This window comes from Jaculus jaculus, chromosome 6 (genome assembly GCF_020740685.1).
Source record: "Jaculus jaculus isolate mJacJac1 chromosome 6, mJacJac1.mat.Y.cur, whole genome shotgun sequence".
NCBI classification, from domain to species: domain Eukaryota; kingdom Metazoa; phylum Chordata; class Mammalia; order Rodentia; family Dipodidae; genus Jaculus; species Jaculus jaculus.
Genome location: NC_059107.1, coordinates 145,679,618 through 145,699,214, shown reverse-complemented (window position 1 = coordinate 145,699,214; position 19,597 = coordinate 145,679,618). Strand labels below are relative to the sequence as shown.

At 42.8% G+C, this 19,597-nt stretch overlaps 1 protein-coding gene across 1 annotated transcript in view; it reads left to right on the top strand.

The window, feature by feature from the left end:
• The window catches only part of Pah (phenylalanine hydroxylase), a 54,317-nt gene extending 35,415 nt beyond the window's left edge, over positions 1-18,902 (top strand). Inside the window, exons 5-13 of the mRNA XM_004650229.2 lie at positions 5,929-5,996; positions 8,798-8,994; positions 11,071-11,206; positions 12,341-12,410; positions 13,428-13,484; positions 15,089-15,184; positions 15,717-15,850; positions 16,932-17,047; positions 18,673-18,902. Of these exons, the coding sequence (XP_004650286.1) occupies positions 5,929-5,996; positions 8,798-8,994; positions 11,071-11,206; positions 12,341-12,410; positions 13,428-13,484; positions 15,089-15,184; positions 15,717-15,850; positions 16,932-17,047; positions 18,673-18,719 (921 nt within the window). The 3' untranslated portion in view covers positions 18,720-18,902. The remainder of the gene's footprint in view (positions 1-5,928; positions 5,997-8,797; positions 8,995-11,070; positions 11,207-12,340; positions 12,411-13,427; positions 13,485-15,088; positions 15,185-15,716; positions 15,851-16,931; positions 17,048-18,672) is intronic.
• The last annotated feature ends 695 nt before the right edge of the window (positions 18,903-19,597 follow it).

Genomic DNA, 19,597 nt, shown 5'->3' with positions numbered 1-19,597 from the left:
CACTGCGGAGCAGACAGAGAAATGGCGGTGCTAACTTTTCTCCAGGTGATGACAGAAGACCAGGAATAGTAGCTTTATAAACTAACTTGGGCAGAATTCCAGTGGTTGTGTTTGATTTCTGTTTCCCAAACTGACCAACTGTGTCTTTACCTATGATACTCATCCTTATCACCTCTACCTTCGTCCTCTGCTGACAAACCTCTCCTCATTTTCCGAGGCTCAGCTCTCATCTCTTACTTCCCAAAAGCCTTCCCCCTTTCTCATCTCCAAACTTTGACTTTCCACACTGTTACTATAGGAAGAAATGTAGGCATGTGTCAGCATGCTAGATATCTCCATGTGTTTTATAATTTAAGCACAGAGCATCAGACTACAATAAATTCATTTCCTCATGACTAACTTCACAGGATGCACACAAGTATCCACACACCTGAAAGAGTCTTATGCACATCTGCCAAGCTATTGTCATTGGAAAAGATCTTGTGATCAAAGAAAGAAATGCTATGTTCTCTATAACTCCATTTTAAGCCTTATAAATGTTACCATGTCATCAGACTTGGTGGCTTTGAAAAGTCCTTCAAAAATGAGAGTTATTCATCCTGATGTTTTTTCATACTAACCCAGAATAATCTTTTTTTTTAATGTGACATTTATAAAAATTATCTTGAACAGGCAGAATTCCATGGAACACAGTTTGGGTAATTAGCTAAATAATAATTCTAAAAAGTACATAAGTCACACTGGGTTTGAGTCAGGCAATTGGTGCTGTGGGTTCTGGGGGCCCAGTGAATGGAGGGCTTAGGGAAGACATTTAGATGGAGGTAACTGTGAAGTGAAATCTCAAACAGGAGTGTAGGCTGATTTGTCATGAACACCTCCTAAACCTCCACCACTGAAACTAGTAAAAAATGATTTGCTGTATGGTTTAGTAGTTCTCCAGAGCTCAAGCTGCTGTCTCCTCACAACTATAGCCTCCTCCAGCCCCTTAGAGCCCTGTGCATTCTGCCAGCACAAGGGAACAGGAGTGAGAATTGGCCCTGGAGGCTCTTATGAGTCTGACCTGGAGACAAGCCACCCCCATCAGGTTGAATTCAGTGATGCTCTGCTACCAGGGACTTCACAGAAGGCTGGGTGAAGTTCCCCAGCATGAGCCCATTCTCTCTCTCTCTTTCTCACACACTCACTCCGCCTCTTTCCCTCGCCCAAATAAATAAATAAAAGTAAAATATTTTTAAAAAAAGAAATAGTAATCTAAATATCTCAGTTTAGAAGACTCCTTGGAAGCCTTTCCCATATAGTTTATTCTCTCTCCAGAACCTATCAACAAAAATATCACACCTGGGCTGAAGAGATGGCTTAGCGGTTAAGCACTTGCCTATGAAGCCTGAGGACCCCAGTTCAAGGCTCGATTCCCTAGGACCCATGTTAGCCAGATGCATAAGGGGGCTTTGCAGTTGGCTGGAAACCATGGCACACCCATTCTCTCCCTCTCTCTCTCTCTCTCTCTCTCTTTTTCTCTCTCTGCCTCTTTCTCTTTCTGTCTGTTGCTCTCAAATACCTAAATAAAAATAAACAGAAAAAAATTTAAAAATCACACTCCTGGGCTGGAGAGATGGCTCAGCGGTTAAGGAGCTTGCCTGCAAAGCCTTTAGAACTGGATTTGACCCCCCTACCCCCAACATACACACTGCCCAGGACCCATGCAAAGTGAGATGCACAGAGTGGCTTATGCATCTGGAGTTCATTTGCAGTGGCTAGAGGCCCTAGCATGCCCATTTTTTCTCTCTCTCTGCTTGTAAATAATAAATAAATAAACTATTCTTAAAAATCACACCCCTTAAAACCTTCAAATGACAAAATAGCTGAGATTAAGAAAAGAGATTGCATCTAGACTCCAGTGACGTTATAATTTTGGATTTACAGACTTCTGTCTGCTTTTCCCTACTTCTCCTCTTCCTGCCCCTTCCCCTCACCACTTCTTCACTGGCAATATATTTTCCTGTCAAAACATACTTGGTAACACGTAGGGCAACCAAAATTGCTGCTATTAGCTTAATTGAGACAGGGTGATTACAAATAAATTACATGCAGTGCTACTGTAATTGCCGTTATTAGTCTAAATTGAGACAGGGTGATCAGTCATCACCCACTGCAACTTAATGCAGATGCATGTCATGTGGATGGCCATGGAGACTGTGGTCACCTGGCAACCCAAAAGTTAAAAAGCCAAATTACTCTAAGACTAAGCTTGAAGTCACAGACGTGACTACGGGTAACTGATTGAGCCAAAGTCCTGGGGTCTGCTTGGTGGGAGCTCTTCTCAGGCTGACAGTGGCCTTCTTAGATAGACCTGGAGAGGAGCGTGGGCAGGACCTGTCCCAAATGAGACCTCGACACGGCATCCCATACACGTGCTTGTGTTGCAATGTGTGCATTTTCTGCTACTTCTCTCAAATGATTTGAGATGGGTTTTCATTATTACTTGGCTTCTTTTCTACCAAATTACAAAAGAAATCCCCCCACACAGTAGGAACTCCAAAAGCATAAACAAACTAGAGGAATAAAGGTTACTGCTTACCCATTTCTTCTACAAATTATAAGGGATACTTTATTGGAATGTGGGGTATTTCTCCCATCATTTTCATTTGTAGATTCCCCTTGACATCATTGTTATGTACCGGATACATACTTCTGTATTGAGCTTTTATTTTTACAGGTTAAAAAAAAAACACAAAAAACAACAAACAAAAAAAAAACAACACCTTAAAGTACCTGGATATTAAAGATGAGCCATAGAGTCGGAGGAGAACGGGAAGTGGCTGTAGGTGGTGGTTGCTGGAGGAAGTGTGAAGTGGAAATCCCTGGACTACAAGAGTCTCCTCTTATGTCCCTACTTTCCGGCTTCAACTCTCAAATCTCAACTTGTCAGCCCGCCTGGTTAGGATCAGAAAACCTCAGTCAAAGTGCTGACTTTTGCAGTTAAGGATCTGTCAGCAAATGGCCTAATGGACTCCACTGTTTATATTTCTAGAAAAAAAAATTACAGAAATAGCCATTCTTTTTAAAATTTTTTTTGTTCATTTTTATTTATTTATTTGAGTGTGACAGAGAGAGAAAGAGACAGAGAGAGAGAGAAATATAGAGATTGGGCATGCCAGGGCTTCCAGCTAACGAACTACAGACGCGTGCGCCCCCTTGTGCATCTGGCTAACGTGGGTCCTGGGGAATCGAGCCTCAAACTGGGGTCCTTAGGCTTACAGGCAAGCGCTTAACCGCTGAGCCATCCCTCCAGCCCAGAAATAGCCATTCTTTATACTTATGGGTTGGAGAAAGACATTATTAAGACTAACTGATAAAAGATGATAACAACTGAGTGTGGATTCTGAGTCGTAAGTATGAAGATGTGTATATGTAAATTTCCTGTTTAGTCCAGGGCACTGGTTCTCAAAATGGCACATCAGTGCTGTGTCAAATCAAATCATGATGCCCAGTTTTCTTACCAGATCTTCCCAAACCTACTTATCTCCCACCCCCCGCCACCAGCCCCACAGCGTAAGTGAATGTGATGGCAGTTACAAGGTTCCTAAGGCCAAGCATGGTGGCCTACACTTGTAACCCCTACACTCAGAAGGCTAGGCAATGTTCTCACAAGTTCAAATCCAGCCTGGGTGAGTGAGAAACCACCTCAAAAATAAAAATAAAAGCTTCCTTATTTGTAATTCATGATGTGAATTCAGTGCTTCAGGGAAGAAAAAAAAAACGGGTTGTACTTTGTAACAAGGATGCTATAAAATTGTTTCTAGACTAATTACTTAACATTCACTGGGATTTGAGTTTGGAATAAAGTAATGTATAGTACATTTACCTTTTCTAGTGTGAAACTTTTGGGTTTTTGTATTTCAGAAATGTCATCCTGGGAAACAAACTATGAGCCCCTCCCTCCCTCGCCTCTTCCCACTCCCTCCCTTATTTTCTCTTTCTCTTGCTTCAGCCAGTATCTATAGTTCTCTCCATGTGCCAGATTCTGTTACAGATTCTCAGGTGAAAATGCGTCATGTAACTTGACTAATGATTCTTTGGGATGGCTACTTGTTCATCATATAAAGTATAACAACAAATGAACAGAAACCAACAAACCAATCAAGCAAATCAAACAAAAGCAACATGTCAAAACCAGGGATTTTGTCAGACTGTCTTAGAGGGCTCCTGTGCATGGTGCACTCCCAAGTGAGCACCATCTTTAGTGTTTGATCCCTTAATGCCGTGGTCGGGAGGGCTGGGGGCCGGGCAGATGAATTGCAAACTCAAGCGAGAGATGGAAAGGCTAGTTGGGAAATGGTTGGAAGGAGCAAAGGAGAATTCTGCAGTGATGGACCAGACTCTTGTTTCACTAAAACTCGGATTATAATCAACTTTTCTGTAAAGTCCCTTTCACATCAGTTCAATCACTTCCAACTCAGGATGTGCTCCGCCCCGCCCTATACACTCCGAGAGGAGACACACTGGCCTCTTTTCACTTGGAAATGTGACTGGGGAAAGGCTGTCTGCCAGTCAGCCTCTCAGGAAAAACCATTATGGTCCTGCCCGTGTTCTGAGGTGGATTTCTCAGTCAGTTGAGCCCCTGCCAGGTTGTTAAGGTTGACAGTTATGCAGTGTAGTAAAAAGAGCAGAGAACTAGGAGATCCCAACCCTGGCTTCTCCTACGCTAGGACTCCACTTCCCTGAGCTTTTTTATTCTGCAAAGAAGTCTTACTGATTTACCTGACAAATTTGGGCTACAAATAGGCACCTAGTAGGCCCCTGGTTGAATGGTGCTTTAAAAAAATGCCAGCGGAAAATGATGACACACATCCACATGCAATCCTAGCATGGGGGAGGCTGAGGCAAGAGAAGGGAGGCCAGCCGGGGCTGCACAGAAATCCCTGTCTCAAGGGAAAACAAAGCAAAATAAAACAAAATAGTATTGCCATATGTGATGGCTTGAATAAAATGCCCTCATGTGTTTTGAATAGTTGGTCCTCAGCTGGGGGCAATTTTGGAAAGTTTTAGGGCTTTTGAGAGGTGGAGCCTTGCTGGAAGAGGTGTGCAGCTAGGTAGGTAGCTTTGGGGTAACATAGCTCCAGACCTAATTATTGGACTTCTTCCTTTTCTGGTGCTGTGAGGATGTGATGGCCACCTGGATGTTTGCTCTTCTCATGATTTTCCTGCCATTTTGAAACTTCCTCTTGAAACTGTAAACTGAAACACGCCCTTTCCTTCCATAAGCTGCTTCTGGGCAAGTGTCCCGTCAGCAATGCAAAGGTGATTGGTGCACCATAGAAGTAAGCGTGGACCTATTTATCCCTCAGAAGTGATGATGAATCTTCAGACTGATTTTCATAGTGACCAAAAAAGAAAGGAAGGAAGGGAGGGAGGAAGGAAAAAAAAGAAATTTCAAACCATATGTCACTGGCTAGCAATTAAGTGAGTAGCATATGTCTTCATTGGAGACATCTATCCTCCTTACTTCACAATAATAATAATCTAGTAAGTTTAGATGCTACAACTGGTATTATAGATGAAATTCCTTTTCATTTGTGAGGCAGGGTCTCACTCTAGCCTAGGCTGACCTTGACCTTACGTTGTAGTCCAAACTCACAGTGATCCTCCTGCCTCAGCCTCTCAAGTGCTAGGATCACCTCACCGAGCTTGTAGAGGAAATTTCTTTATGGCCAGAGTCTATTCATAGACAGTAGAATCCCAAGACTGGGAGAATGTCACTGAATTAAAGGTGTGGCTAATAATGTGTCATTCAAAACAGCGGGAGAGCAGGGTCTGCTTAAGTTGAACTGAGACTTTATTTTTAGGGTGTATTCAGGGGAAGGAGACATGTATAACACAACAGCAACCTCCAAAGCTTCATGTTATTAACTGTCTTCTCTCTTCAAGGGTTTTAAAGATCCAGTGTACAGGGAGAGACGGAAGCAGTTTGCTGACATTGCCTACAATTACCGCCAGTGAGTCTCCCTGCTGCGGAACAGAGAGAATGTAACCTCACACCCCTGCTCTTGCCAGCCTGGAACACTGCTCTCTGTGTGTGTGTTTCGGGGGGCATGTGTGTGGTGTATGAATGGTGTGTGTGTGTGTGTGTGTGATGTATCGTGTATGGTGTGTTAATGTGTATATTGTGTGTTATGGTGTGTAGGGTTGTGTATATGTTGTTGAGGGGTGTGTATATGGTGTGGGTGTGGGTGTGGGTGTTTAAGCTCTCTTCTTAATAACACATGTTTAAACATGCTAATAAGACGAAACTCCCCACTGTGCTGAGGCTTGGCTGTCTCCCAAGCTGTGTTAGCTATTGTCTGAAATAACTGTGAAAACTCCATCCTGAATAGAGCAGCCTCTGGTCCCGGCCCCATTAAAGCAGGAAGAAGGAAAGAGCATCGTTTACATTTAAGGGAAGCTGGTGCTCTGCTGCTGTGATGCCTCAGTGGAGAGTTCAGGCCAACTGCTTTCCCGTGCTCCACTTTTACCTGGTCTGACCCAGCTATGTAGGGCAATTTTAGCACTTTTAAAAAAAATTTTCCTATTCAGCATTCTGTGTTTCTTCCCTGTCCTATTTCATCCAAAAGAGATGGCAATATCAAATATGTTGTTTGGGAACACAGTGGTTTTGCTGTTCTGAGGCCTCAGGAATTATGTAAATCCTGGCATGGAAGACATAGTGTTCTGGGGACCGAAGCTTTTGAGTAAAGGGAATAAGGAAAGATGTACACAAGAAGAAGCTCAGCAGTTGTCCAGAAGGTAGAGATAATGGTGCTTTAAGTGCTTTGAAAGACTCTCTTGGAGATGGCTGCCAGCAGCTTCAGACTTACACCCCAGCTAAATTAGAGATTCTGTCTTTTGTCTTACTAAGTCCTCCAAAGCTATGTAACTGGATCTCCCCACCTGTGACTAGACATTGATTGGGCCATCTCTCAGTCAGTCACTGTGGCCAGAGGAAAGGCATACTCTGGTTGGTTGATGATTGTCACAGGCCCACCTCCGAGGGTGAGTGTGAAGCTTCCTCATACCCAAACATCCCAGACTAAAGGCGTGGGAGGTGCTCTAATGCAAGAAGGGGAGAGAGATTGGGTCACTTGAACAGCAAATGTCAACAAGGGGCACATCTTGGTGTAAAGGATGTCATCATATCTTGATATTTGTTTTAGAAATACCAGATGCCTTTCTTTTTAATGAGAATCAGTTATAATAATGATCAATGGTTATTGTTAGTACCTATGTTAGGTAGTGTATATATAGCACTTCATACATAATATTTAGCTTTATGTTATCCACACTCTAAAAATATTTCTTATCCCATGAAACAGCTGTATAGCTCAGAGAGTTTTACTAAATCACCCAAGGCCACACACCTAGGAAATATCAGTGCTAGGTTCATTGCCAAAGCCTTTTTCTTCTCCCCCATCACCATTTAACCATGGAATAATGGTGCACTCTTAGGCAGGGGCTCACTTGATATCGTTTCATAAGCCCTGCTGGTCACCACAAGGCCTTCTGAGCTTGACTTGCTTTTATTTCTCAAGCAACCATCTGTCTTTCCTCCCTAACTCCTGTCCACCTTTCTGTAGATAACAACTCTGACTTTGCATTAATGTCCTTGGAAGAGTTACAGTTGCAAAAGGGCAGGAGGGCCCTAGTTTGGAACATGATCCATAATTCTTAGGTAAACAGTCCCACTTTGTCCCAGACGCTGTGTCCCTGTGCAGAGAACAGTCCTGTAACCCAGGGAGGAGTCGCTGCTCCCTCAGGTCAAGCTTTGATTTCATTTGTTTTTACTGTTCAGAACACAGAACCTCAGGACCTTTCAAACAAGGGGCCCTTAAACTGTAGTTTGCATCAGCCACCGAGGGAGCTGATTAGGGCTTACATGTCTAGGGCTTTTCCATCCCCAACTCATTCAGGATCGATGAGGCAGGATCCCACCTATGCACTTTGAAAGGCTTGGTATGTAGATAAGCACATTTTATACCTTAGTATGAACTTATTTATTTATTCCTCAATACCAAAAATTTATCTGCTTCTTTATTATTTTCACCTCCAAGATGTAGTTTTTCTAACCGACAAAAGTATATACTTACTTACAGTGTGTAGCATGATGCATATCACATACATACGTATATCACAAGGCATATAAATACACACATTGGAGAATCTTAGTGTGTGCTTAAATATTTACAAAACTTACCAGAACCAGAAGCATCACACCCAGCAGCTTCACATGCGTTAAACAAGCTTCCAACTCGTGATGGACCAACTTTGCTAAATCTAGCTCGTCTCACAGGTTTTTGGGGTTTTAATTGATGCAGCACAAGACCCTTGGTGCTTTCATGGAATGAAGGTGCCTTTGGAAAGGGCTGCATTCTCTAGCTGTCTCAGCCCCCATTCTTTTTATTTTTTATTGCCCCATACCTGAAACTTTACATCTATATGTCACCTGCCTAGACCCTAAAAGGAAGTGAGTTTCCACCCTGAGAAAACGATGGGAGTGTTAGAAGAGCAGAAAAAGCCAAATGACCTTCCAGAGGGAGAGAAAATCGTCAGCACAGCTAGGGAGGCAGCAAAGGCTCCTGTGGTTGACTTCACGAAGTCACTCGTCCATGGCAGAACCAACACAATGTTATTTCCTGTATCCAGAAGTGGCAGTTTTGTATTTCAGATAATGTCTGATGTCCATTCTGGTTAAGTGATGAAAGCTCACAAAATTCGGAGTCTGGCCCTCCTCTGCTAACCTCACCACGTCATGTGTTCTCTTTAGTGGGCAGCCCATCCCTCGGGTGGAGTACACAGAGGATGAGAAGAGGACGTGGGGGACCGTGTTCAGGACCCTGAAGTCCTTGTACAAAACCCATGCCTGCTATGAGCACAATCACATTTTCCCACTTCTGGAAAAGTACTGTGGCTTCCGTGAAGATAACATTCCCCAGCTGGAAGATGTCTCTCAGTTTCTTCAGAGTAAGTGAGCACCAGGGTCAAGACCTGAGCGGGGAATAGAAGAAAGGAGAAGAGAAGGGGGAAGGAAGGTCCATGGACGCTCTCGTGAGTCCGTGTTTGTGGTGATGCACACAGGCTGAGAGAACCCAACTGCACTGCACTCTGTCTTCCCTCTCCTCCATGGTTAACCTGCCCGTGTCCAAGCAAAGGGTGCAAGGCATGGATTTTGCCATATATCTGTCTCTGAGAAGGATATTTTTTCTTTTAGATTCCAAGACCAGTGTGCCCCAGTCAGGGTTCTCCCAATGTTAGGAGATGGGAAGTTGTGTCAGGAAGATGTTCTTGGTGGGCCTGGACTGAGAGCCCTGAGCTCTGGTCTGTGCATCTGGCATGGGTCCTGCCTTTCTTGACCTTCTCTGGCTGGATAAGGCTGTTGCCTGCAGTGGTCATCGGCCATGGAGACTGTGTCAGTCTCTTGGCCTTTCTCCCTTTCTCGCTGGGAAATGAGGAGAAAGAACCCAGCATAGCACTGCATCCATCCAGGAAGTGACTTGGAGCTGAGCTTCAGTTTGACTAGCTCAGTACATTATCTGTGTGATGAGCCTCTGCACAACCTTTTCAGAAGCTGTTAACTCAGGAAAACCAATCAACCAACACATGTTGAATGCCTAATGTATAATCACTAGAATAAGGAATAAATAAGACATACCACACGTGTATAGAAATGAGGATTTTTCTACACATTGGGACCTTGAAGAGATGGATGATGAGCCAGGGAAATAGATATCAGGGAGGCAAGTTGTAACTGGGATGGTGTTGAGGTCCCTTCCATTTACAGAGTCTTTACTTCCAGGACAATGTGAGAAGCAAGAGTCTAGGCAGAATAATTGCCGGCCTGAATTTGCAGAGACTAAAGGGAGAGATAGGATTGTCAAAGAAACCATCAGTTAACTACCTCCAATGCTATGGCCAGTAATAGAAATAATAAAACATTAATACTAAGTGTTGGGGAGTTATACAATTGTAATTAATGGAAGATACTTTGAAGCCATATTACCTGTGGCTTGTATGTTTGGAATACAGCTTTAACTCATGTCTTCACTTCCCCGTCTATATAATGGGAATAGTGAAACATCTACCGTACAGTTACCACAGGGACGAGTTCATGGGAGGTGCTTAGAATAAAATCTAATCATGTGCTATGTGTCATGTAGTATTAGCCGCTGTCATCATCACTGGCAAGATTCTCCCTCTCAGTGGAAAACAGATATGGGGACCAGAGGGTGGTGATAAAAACGTTAGCCTTTAAAAAATGTTATTTAGGGCTGGAGAGACTGCTTAGCACTTAAGACACTTGCCTGCATAGCCCAAGGATCCAGATTTGATTACCCAGGACCCATGGAAGCCAGATGCACAAAGGGGTGCATGCCTCTGGAGTTCGTTTACAGTGACTAGTGTCTCCAGTGTGTCCATTCTCTCTCTGTTTTCCTCCTTCTTTTCTTTCTCAAATAAATAAATAAATACATATGCTTTAATAGAAATGCTACTTAGATAGTGTGGTATGGATGTGTAGTGAAAATGGATTCCCAACATGTTACCCCTTGATTAGGGAAACCCTTTGGCTGCTAGCTCACAGTGTACAGTCAGTTTTACAAAGGAAGCCAAAATGTGTTCCTCCAGGAGTGGTCAAGAAAGAAGCACAGCAAAGGGAGGTTTAAGTTGAGAACATTCATTCCTCTTCCCATATGTTCCTCAGACAGGACGCTGCTCCTTGTGGCCAGACAGTGTGTGTCATGGCAGAGAAGCTGAAAGGGATCCTTTTATACTCAAAACATCCCTTTACTTTCGATGCTTAGACTATCTTTAAGTAGTATCCATCTACATTTGCAGATGAGGAACCAGACTTGGAAATCTGAATCCATGTGATGCAAACTAGCCAACTAGAAAGCAGTCAGGTAGAGATCAGAAGTCAGGTCAGCTTGGTAGCAAAGCCCACATTCACTATTTACATCTATTCCTTCCCTCTCTGGGGGGTCCTTAGCCCCTCTGGCTCAACCATGATGAATCTAGAGTCTTAAGCTTTTTTCTGCCTTCCAGCTTGTACTGGTTTCCGCCTCCGACCTGTGGCTGGCCTGCTGTCCTCTCGAGATTTCTTGGGTGGCCTGGCCTTCCGAGTCTTCCACTGCACACAGTACATCAGACATGGATCCAAACCCATGTACACACCTGAACCGTGAGTGTTACCAACTTCAGCTACCAGGTCCCCATTATACTGCATGCCATCCCTTCCTCCTTTAGGAGTGAGATGTGGGTTCATTTCAGGCTATTCCACATGACGAGTGACCTAATTTATTTGATTATAGTACCAAGAGTGAAACTCTTCTATTCTACAACTTTTCTCTGTACGGACAGATGAGATTTGGTCACCCAGTTATGGATATCATGTGAAACAAGGAGCCAGATCACCCTGGGCAGTGGGAACAAGAAGTTCCAAAGTCAAATCTCTGAAGTTCCAAATGGGACATGAGAAAGTGGCAGCCAAGATATTTCATCAGCTCCTAAATGCACATCTAGACGGTTCCAATTGTTTTGGCCTAGATTATGCTTTGGCTGGAGGGAAAGAATGGCTGTCCACTGTGATTCTTCCTTTGGGGTTTAGCCATCTCCATAGTCACTAGAAATGTATCTAAAAATGATCAGCAGGAGGTCCAAAAACCGTTTTACTCTTTCCATAATGTTCATCTCTACTGATGAGAAAAGTCATATTGTTAATGCACATGTCGTTCAAAATAATGGATTACACTAATTTTAAGTTTTCATAGAAAAATTGAGCATATATGTCAGTAACAAGGAGAAAACTTGGGAGGATGGAAGCTCTCGACCCACAACTCACTCAGGTGTATGAGAGGCTGCCTTTAGAAATACTGGCTCTTGGGATAAAGAGATGGCTTTGTGGTTAAGGCCTTGCCTGTGAAGCCAAATGACCCAAGTTTGATTCTCCAGTACCCATGTAAGCCAGATGCACAAAGTGGTGCATGCGTCTGGATCTTGCAGTGGCTGGAAGCCCTGGCATGCCCATATTTTCTCTATCTGCCTCCTTCTCCTTCTCTCTCTCCCTCTCTCATAAAGAAAAAAAGAAATGCTGGCTCTTCTGACAGGTATCCACTGGGCATTACCCAAGACACCTGCTTGTCCTGTTCTTCTTTGTTTTCTTTTGAATTTTCTTTACTTTCTTCCTTTTCTCGTGTGCTTCATCTTCACAGATCCCATGCTCCTCATAGTGCTTCTTCATAAGAATGAAATCAAGAGTCCAAATGAGTTTGGTTTAACCTGCCTATCCCTGAACCTTGTTCTTTCTGCCTTTCAGTGACATCTGCCATGAGTTGTTGGGACATGTGCCCTTGTTTTCAGATCGCAGCTTTGCCCAATTTTCCCAGGTAAGGAATGAATCTTCATACCCTTGGTAGAGGGCTGGGCTGGATTGCTTGAATGAATTGATTCCATGGAGGAAACTTCTACGCTCTGTAAGAGTGATCTATCTTCTTGCCCAGAATGTCAGTAGAACCAATGACAACAATTAAATCCACAAGCATAACCTTCTCAATGATGGGACCAGGTTCCCTGGAACTCCTGCCCCCTCCTTGCTTTTTCCTTATGCTTCTTCTTTCCAAAGAATTTGTCATCTTCTCACATATATATCTATACTTATTCTTTTAAATATTTTTATTCATTTACTTAGGAGATATTGAGTATTTATACTTTATTAATAATTGTGTGTCTCTGCCATGAACTACAAGATAAAAGATCTTTATCAGTTGTGTACATTTCCTGCTACATAAAAGGCATTCTGTAAATATTTTTTGAATAGATGGATGCAAAAAATTGAGCAAGTGAGAATAGAGATAGCTAGATGATAGCTAGCTAGCTAGGTAGATGGATAGACAGATGATAGAGGCTAGAACAGATACCTTAAGAGAGAAAGTGAAGGCTAGAGCAATCCTACAACTGAAGTGCTATTGAGAAGTGGTCCACAGCCCTTCAGATTCTCAAGCTATGTGTCTGTCTGGAGCGATGCTATTCACTTATCCAGTTCTTTCGTGGTGATGTAAGGAAATAATCACTGAGCTGGAGTCAACAGACGATGTTTCAGCATGATGCTGTGCAGCCACAAATAGGGGTTAGGAAGCCACCTGTCTTTTCTGTGCCCTTGTATCCTCATTTGTAAAGTTCACACAAAGGAACTAAGTCATAGCGACCGATTTCCTGTGCTCTCGATGCCTGTGATTCTGTGCTATGTGGCCAGGGGAGACTTGACAGAACATGGCATTGGGTGCCTATCTGTGCCCTTCTCAAGGCACGCAGCCACTCAAAACCTTCACACAGTCAAGTGCTGGGTTGGTACTGAGGGTTGAGGCTGGAAACGGACTGTGCAGTGACTCTTTCTCCACACACAGGAAATCGGCCTCGCCTCTCTGGGTGCACCTGATGAGTACATTGAGAAACTGGCCACAGTAAGTATCCCCTCTCCCGGGAGGAATGGCGGGAGCGCCATGAGCTATGGCACCCGGATCTTTGAAGAGTTGCCTTTTCCCCGGAAGCGGGATCATTTGAGGCAATATGAATGGGGAAGCTTATGTTTGCACAGGGGAAGCTGCCTGTTTTGATTTCTCCTTGATGGATTGAGTTTTAATTCCACTGCATGCAGGTATTTGCACATTCTTTTTATCCATCTTCTCAGAAACATCAGGAGGCTATAGTAGAGCCCTGGGAAGGCCTGGGCGTGGAGTCTGTCAGAACCAAATCTGGATTCATGGTGGGGAAGGGGGGGTATCGACATGTCTGGCGCTTTACTGGAGCCAGCGCTGGGCTCATCCTCAGACAAAAGGCAGCAGAGGGCCTGGGCTCTGCATTCTTGGAGATACGCCCCTCTCCCAAGAGGACCCAGGTCACTCATCCGTTGGGCAGCAGATCTGCTCATCAGGTGATGATGGCCTTTCCTACACTCTTTCCAGTGCTGCCACATCCTATTTCAGCTTCAAATCCACATTTCTTATCATGTGCCCAGCCTGGAGGTTGAGACAATTACAATGTATTGGAATTATATTGAATTAATTCAAATCTAGCATTAAGATATATCAGGTTAAAAAATTTACAAGTTCGTTTTTCTTTTGTCAAGTGGACATAATGGATTATATCCCGTCCAGTTTAAAAATATAACATGGGAGTTTAAAGAGTGAAATTTGTGTGAGCAGTAGCTTAAAAATGTCAGATGCCTCAGAGAGGTAGGTTTTAAATAGGCTTTTGAAAAGATGGATCAAACTTTTCAATAGCAACTGAATTCCCAGAGTTCTGAGCATCACATTTTCCACCATATTAATGATAAAAGAAACTACTATGGACTCAACTTTTCAAAAAATCCTATTATTTGTACACTGAGCTGGGGATAGTCCCATATCCTTTCTTTACCTTTAATTTGTTTTGCCACTCTAAGAGTGCTGTCTTTCCTTACCGGATTGAAGGTTTTATGTGTGTGTGAGGAGATCAGGTTGACTGAACTCTGATGGTCTTCCTGGGTTTAATAGTCTCTGGTCTACAAACACATCTAACTGTTAAGCCACCTCTAATTCTCTAAATCTTGATAATCTCCAGTAGCTGGATCCTAGGGTTCCCTTGGTCCCAGAACTCTAGGACCCTGTTCTCTAGGACAGATGTGTGTCAATCTAGGGGAGATCCTCTCACTGCCCACCCCCTATCTCCCACTTATGACTCCCATGGGATTACTGGATAAACTCTACTAATTTAGTAGCATCTTATGAATATTTTATTCTAAGTTGTGCTACAGGATGGAAGAGTTCAAATGACAGGGAAAGGAAATTGTTGGTGTCTTTGGGGGCTTCCTGAGTACACCTTAAAGCTTGCCATCATACTATGACTACTCCACCCTGGATTCAGCAGATGGCTGGATTGGGTGAAGTAAAGAACACAGAGAAATGACTCCTGGTCATGATGACTTAGAGGACATACACAGACAGGCTCTTACTTGAAAGGCCCTCTGCTTGCCCTTGGGTATGTGATAACTCTTTGGTGTGTGCCCTTAAGCCTGTCTCCTTTTCAGATCTACTGGTTTACTGTGGAGTTTGGGCTCTGCAAGCAAGGAGATTCCATAAAAGCATATGGTGCTGGGCTCCTGTCATCCTTTGGAGAATTGCAGGTATGACTATAACAAAAGCCAATTGTGGATTTGAAAGTGACAGGTATGGAAGACTACTCTCATTCTCTTGGTACTGTTGAAGTACTATTTGTACACATTTTGAGATACTCCTCCTCTGAGGATTATACCTTAACACCTGAGATCTAATCATAGGTGTGGTGCTGGAGGTAGAAAAACAATTGTAAGTAAACAGGGCTCTAAGGAGGAGGGTCCTCTTGATCACAAGGTTAAGTTATTCCCACCTTGTTAGGACACAAGCACATATCACAAAATGTAGCTCTCTTCCACAGTGTCTTCTGGTCTTTTATCTGAAAGTGATGGGGATGAATCAGTACTTCCTATATATCTATAGGTTTTAGATGAGCTATGAAATGTGTTTGAATCTAGTATGTGCAAAATAGGAATCTACTGAATTTGCACTGGGGTATGGAAATAACCCGTGTGACTAGAGAAGCTGCAGAGACGAGTTATGGGCTGAGGCAGGGACCACAGATCCCATTTCAACTGGAAACTTTTCTCTGGGTGTCCACAGTACTGCTTGTCAGACAAGCCGAAGCTCCTACCTCTGGACCTGGAGAAGACAGCCGTCCAGGAGTACACCGTCACGGAGTTCCAGCCCCTGTACTATGTGGCTGAGAGCTTCAATGATGCTAAGGAGAAAGTGAGGTGAGCGGGGGTCACCAAGGCAGGCCGTCAGTTCTGTGGGCGTCATGTCTCAGGCTGGAGATGCTCATATGAACTCCACTGCTCACACAACTTTGCACTGTAGCTAGAGTGTCTGCCCGCAGCTTCTCCAAACTCATCCTCTCTCACTCTGCTGGATATGCTTCCAATCTGGAGCGGGGGGGGGGGGGGGCTTACTTTCTCCATGACAATTGTACAGTACCTTTTACTTTCACCAGAAGCTCACTTAGGAATTATATCTGCATCTACCCTGAATGTGCCCAATCTTGTCTGGTCTAGGAAGCTAAGCAGGGCCGGGCCTGGTTAGGACTTGGATGGGAGAAAGAATATTTGAGATCTGTGGAATACCTTGAGAATGATATTGCTTGATGTCCCTCATAAAGGCCCTCCTGGGGGATTCCTCAGAGCCAAACCATGTGTGGGGAAGGCAACAAAGCATGTAGATTAGAATTGCAATGCCTGGACTCTTCCCAGCATTGCAACTTAGTGATGGCCCTTGTATGCAGTTAGCATCCCAAGACTTCACTTCCTCACTCGTAAAGCATGGGTAACAGTAGTACTGAATACTGAGGTTTGTATGAAAGTTAAATTAAGGAATAACACTTGTAAAAGTTTAGAGTGAGAATTTAGTGAGAATCTTGTTGCATAGTAGACACTTGACTCATGTTACCTGTATTAACACACAGGTTTTTTTTTTTTTTCATTCAATTCTTGAAAAACATACTTTCCTATTTTCATTAATTGTCAAATATCTTAGAGCTTATGTTTTCTACAGCATACTTTGGCTAGGTTTCATTTACTTTTTTGATCTTATTTAATAATATTTTCCTGGTTGGAAGCTACGTGACTTTTGGGAGTTCTTTGCATGCACACGCATAACTGCACACATACAAGCTTCCCTGAGATGACCACATCAAACTCCACTTCTCAACTCTGTCTTGAGAAGCCTGTGCTTTAGTGAGGTTTTGGGGCTCACTGCCAAGTGAAATGTCACTGAGGCATCTTTCAGAATTACTCTTCTCCAAAGGGTGCTCCTCACTCAGGCCCTTGCTTTTGCTTTCAGGAACTTTGCCTCCACTATCCCTCGACCTTTCTCAGTTCGCTATGACCCGTACACCCAAAGGGTTGAGGTCGTGGACAATACCCAGCAGCTGAAGATTTTGGCTGACTCCATCAACAGTAAGTGGCCTACACCCCATGGGACCACTTTCTTTCCTAGAAATAGCGGGCTGCATTTTTTTTTCTTTCTTTTTTTTTTAACCTTTCCTATAGAAACAAACAGAAATTAAAGTTTTGAACTAAGAAAAAAACAAACAAACCATGGATTCATTGAAGGGGGAGCACTTGGCAAGGGGGCAGAATTGCTTAGAGCACCCTTTTCCCTTTGACCTTCTGATATGCCATCCCGTCTCTTCCACCATGCCCCTGCCCCTACCTGGATTGTCACTGCCTTCTTTATCAGTCACCTAGTAGCTCATCCACTGACCTTCTATTATTATTTGATAATGAATTTTATAGCAGCTGCTTTTAGGAAAAGCCATCGCTCCCTTATTTAGACTCAGTTCTTTCTCCAGCTCTTGAAATTATTCTTCCAGTTCCCATGTTTTCTCCCGGCCTTGGCCCCTGCAATTCTTCCCATTTCAAATACTCTCTGTCCAGTGTCTGTTTGAGATGTCCAAAACTAGTTCATCTTTTATGTCTTGCACAGCCATCCCTTAGAGGAAGGCTTCAGTGTCCTTCATACATCTTTATGATCCTACATATTCCTCTCACAGAGTGTTCATCAATATTATATTTTAGAATTGTTTCCCTGTCTGTATCTCTAACTAAACTGAGCAGAGAACCACATTGGGCTCCTAGTCAAACTACCCACACACAGTTTTATTCCTTAGAGTTATATTAGGCACTCAAGAACTACTGAATGGTTGGGTCAAAGAGAATAGCCTATAGGGAGGAATTCTGGGCCAGTTAGCAGTCCTTGTCTTACACAGTGACAATCGAGTCCAAAAGGTTAGCAGCACTTAACATGTTCTTGTCATGTCCCTGTAATATTATCTGTGGTATCCCCTAATACATAGAACTGGCCCTGGTCATTAGAGTCATTCCATATTTGGTATGGTATGGTGACCTGAGATGTCTTATCTTAGACACTCACAGGTATTTGATGCATTTGTTTGTCCATCACACCAGCCAAGTGTTCTGAGGCTGGATATGAAGCTGAGCAGTGAGGCCGTAAGTGTTGTCCTGAAAAAAAGACAAAAAAAAAAAACAAAAAACAAAAAACTCCATCAGTTATTGCTTAAAAGTGACATTTTGGGAGCACACCGTAAGAATGGTAGGAACTGAAGGGTCCTTAGAGCTAGGTGACTTTAAGTAAGGTCTCCTCACATCCTTACACTTTTGTTTCTTAATGATCTAGGAGGGAATAGGACTTGCCTGCCTCCAAGGCCTCTTCCACATTTCTGAGGGGCAGTTATGCTCTGGCTTCTTGATGTGTGAGAACAAGGATTAAGTGAAAGTAAATGCATAATACCTTAGCTTAGACTCATGCTTCTTAAACCTTTTCACTGATGATCCCTTTTCACTTGAGAAATTTTTATGTGCCCCTGTTATAAAGGTATATATTATAGATATATAATAAAAATTACTGACAATAAATTACAAAGAACTTTATTTCAAAACAATTCTTTGGCATACACACAATTCTTCCATTTATTAAAGATGATGTCTAATTTTGAGATTGATTACATGGATGTGCTTATTCATTTTTACATTAAAATTTAAATCTTGCCACTTCTTTGTAGGTGAAGTAGGAATCCTTTGCAGTGCTCTCCAGAAAATAAAATCATGAACAGAAAATGAAGTCATGGAACTTGGTTTGTCAACTGAAAAAGTCCAACTTCTTTCATCTGAAATACTCTGAAATGAGAAACTTAATTTGACATGTCAGTTTAATTCCTTTTGGTCACAGAAGGGAGAATCACCAAATAATAAAATAGTCTGAGGCGAGAGCATATGAATCAGCTAAAGCATAGCAGAGGATCTTTAGAGTCATCTTTGATCATACTCTTACACTTTCAGTTTAATTTACACAGTACTATCTCACTTTTTACAATGTTAATCAGTTTGTGAACTGTTCCCTTCGAGCTTCCTATACACTTTATTTTCACTTGCTACAAAGAGCTCCTAATAGAATATAGTTAAACACAGAACACAAGACTAGAAATATATTATTTGGTCTGCCATAAATCTTAATCTACAAAGTTCAATGTTTGCTTTCACTGACTGTAATTCTTATTAGTACTTTGTTATTATACCTAGTACATAAATCTCCTTTAATTTGGAAGTTCATCAAGATAGTTACAAGCAGGGATGGAGGGATGGCTTAGCAGTTAAGCACTTGCCTGTGAAGCCTAAGGACCCCAGTTTAAGGCTTGATTCCCCAGGACCCACGTCAGCCATATGCACGGGGTGTGTGTGGGGGGGGCACATGCGTTTGGACTTCATTTGCAGTGGTTGGAAGTTTTGGCATGCCCATTCTCTCTCTCCCCCCACCCATCTGCCTGTTTCTCTCTCTGTCACTCTCAAATAAATAAATAAAAATGAACAAAAAAATTTTTAAAAAGATAGTTACAAGCAATAAAGTTTTATAGAACTATGTAAAACATTTTTGTGTGTTTTATTATAAGTGCTTCTTTGTAAGGGATAGAACTTTCCACTTGATCCTAT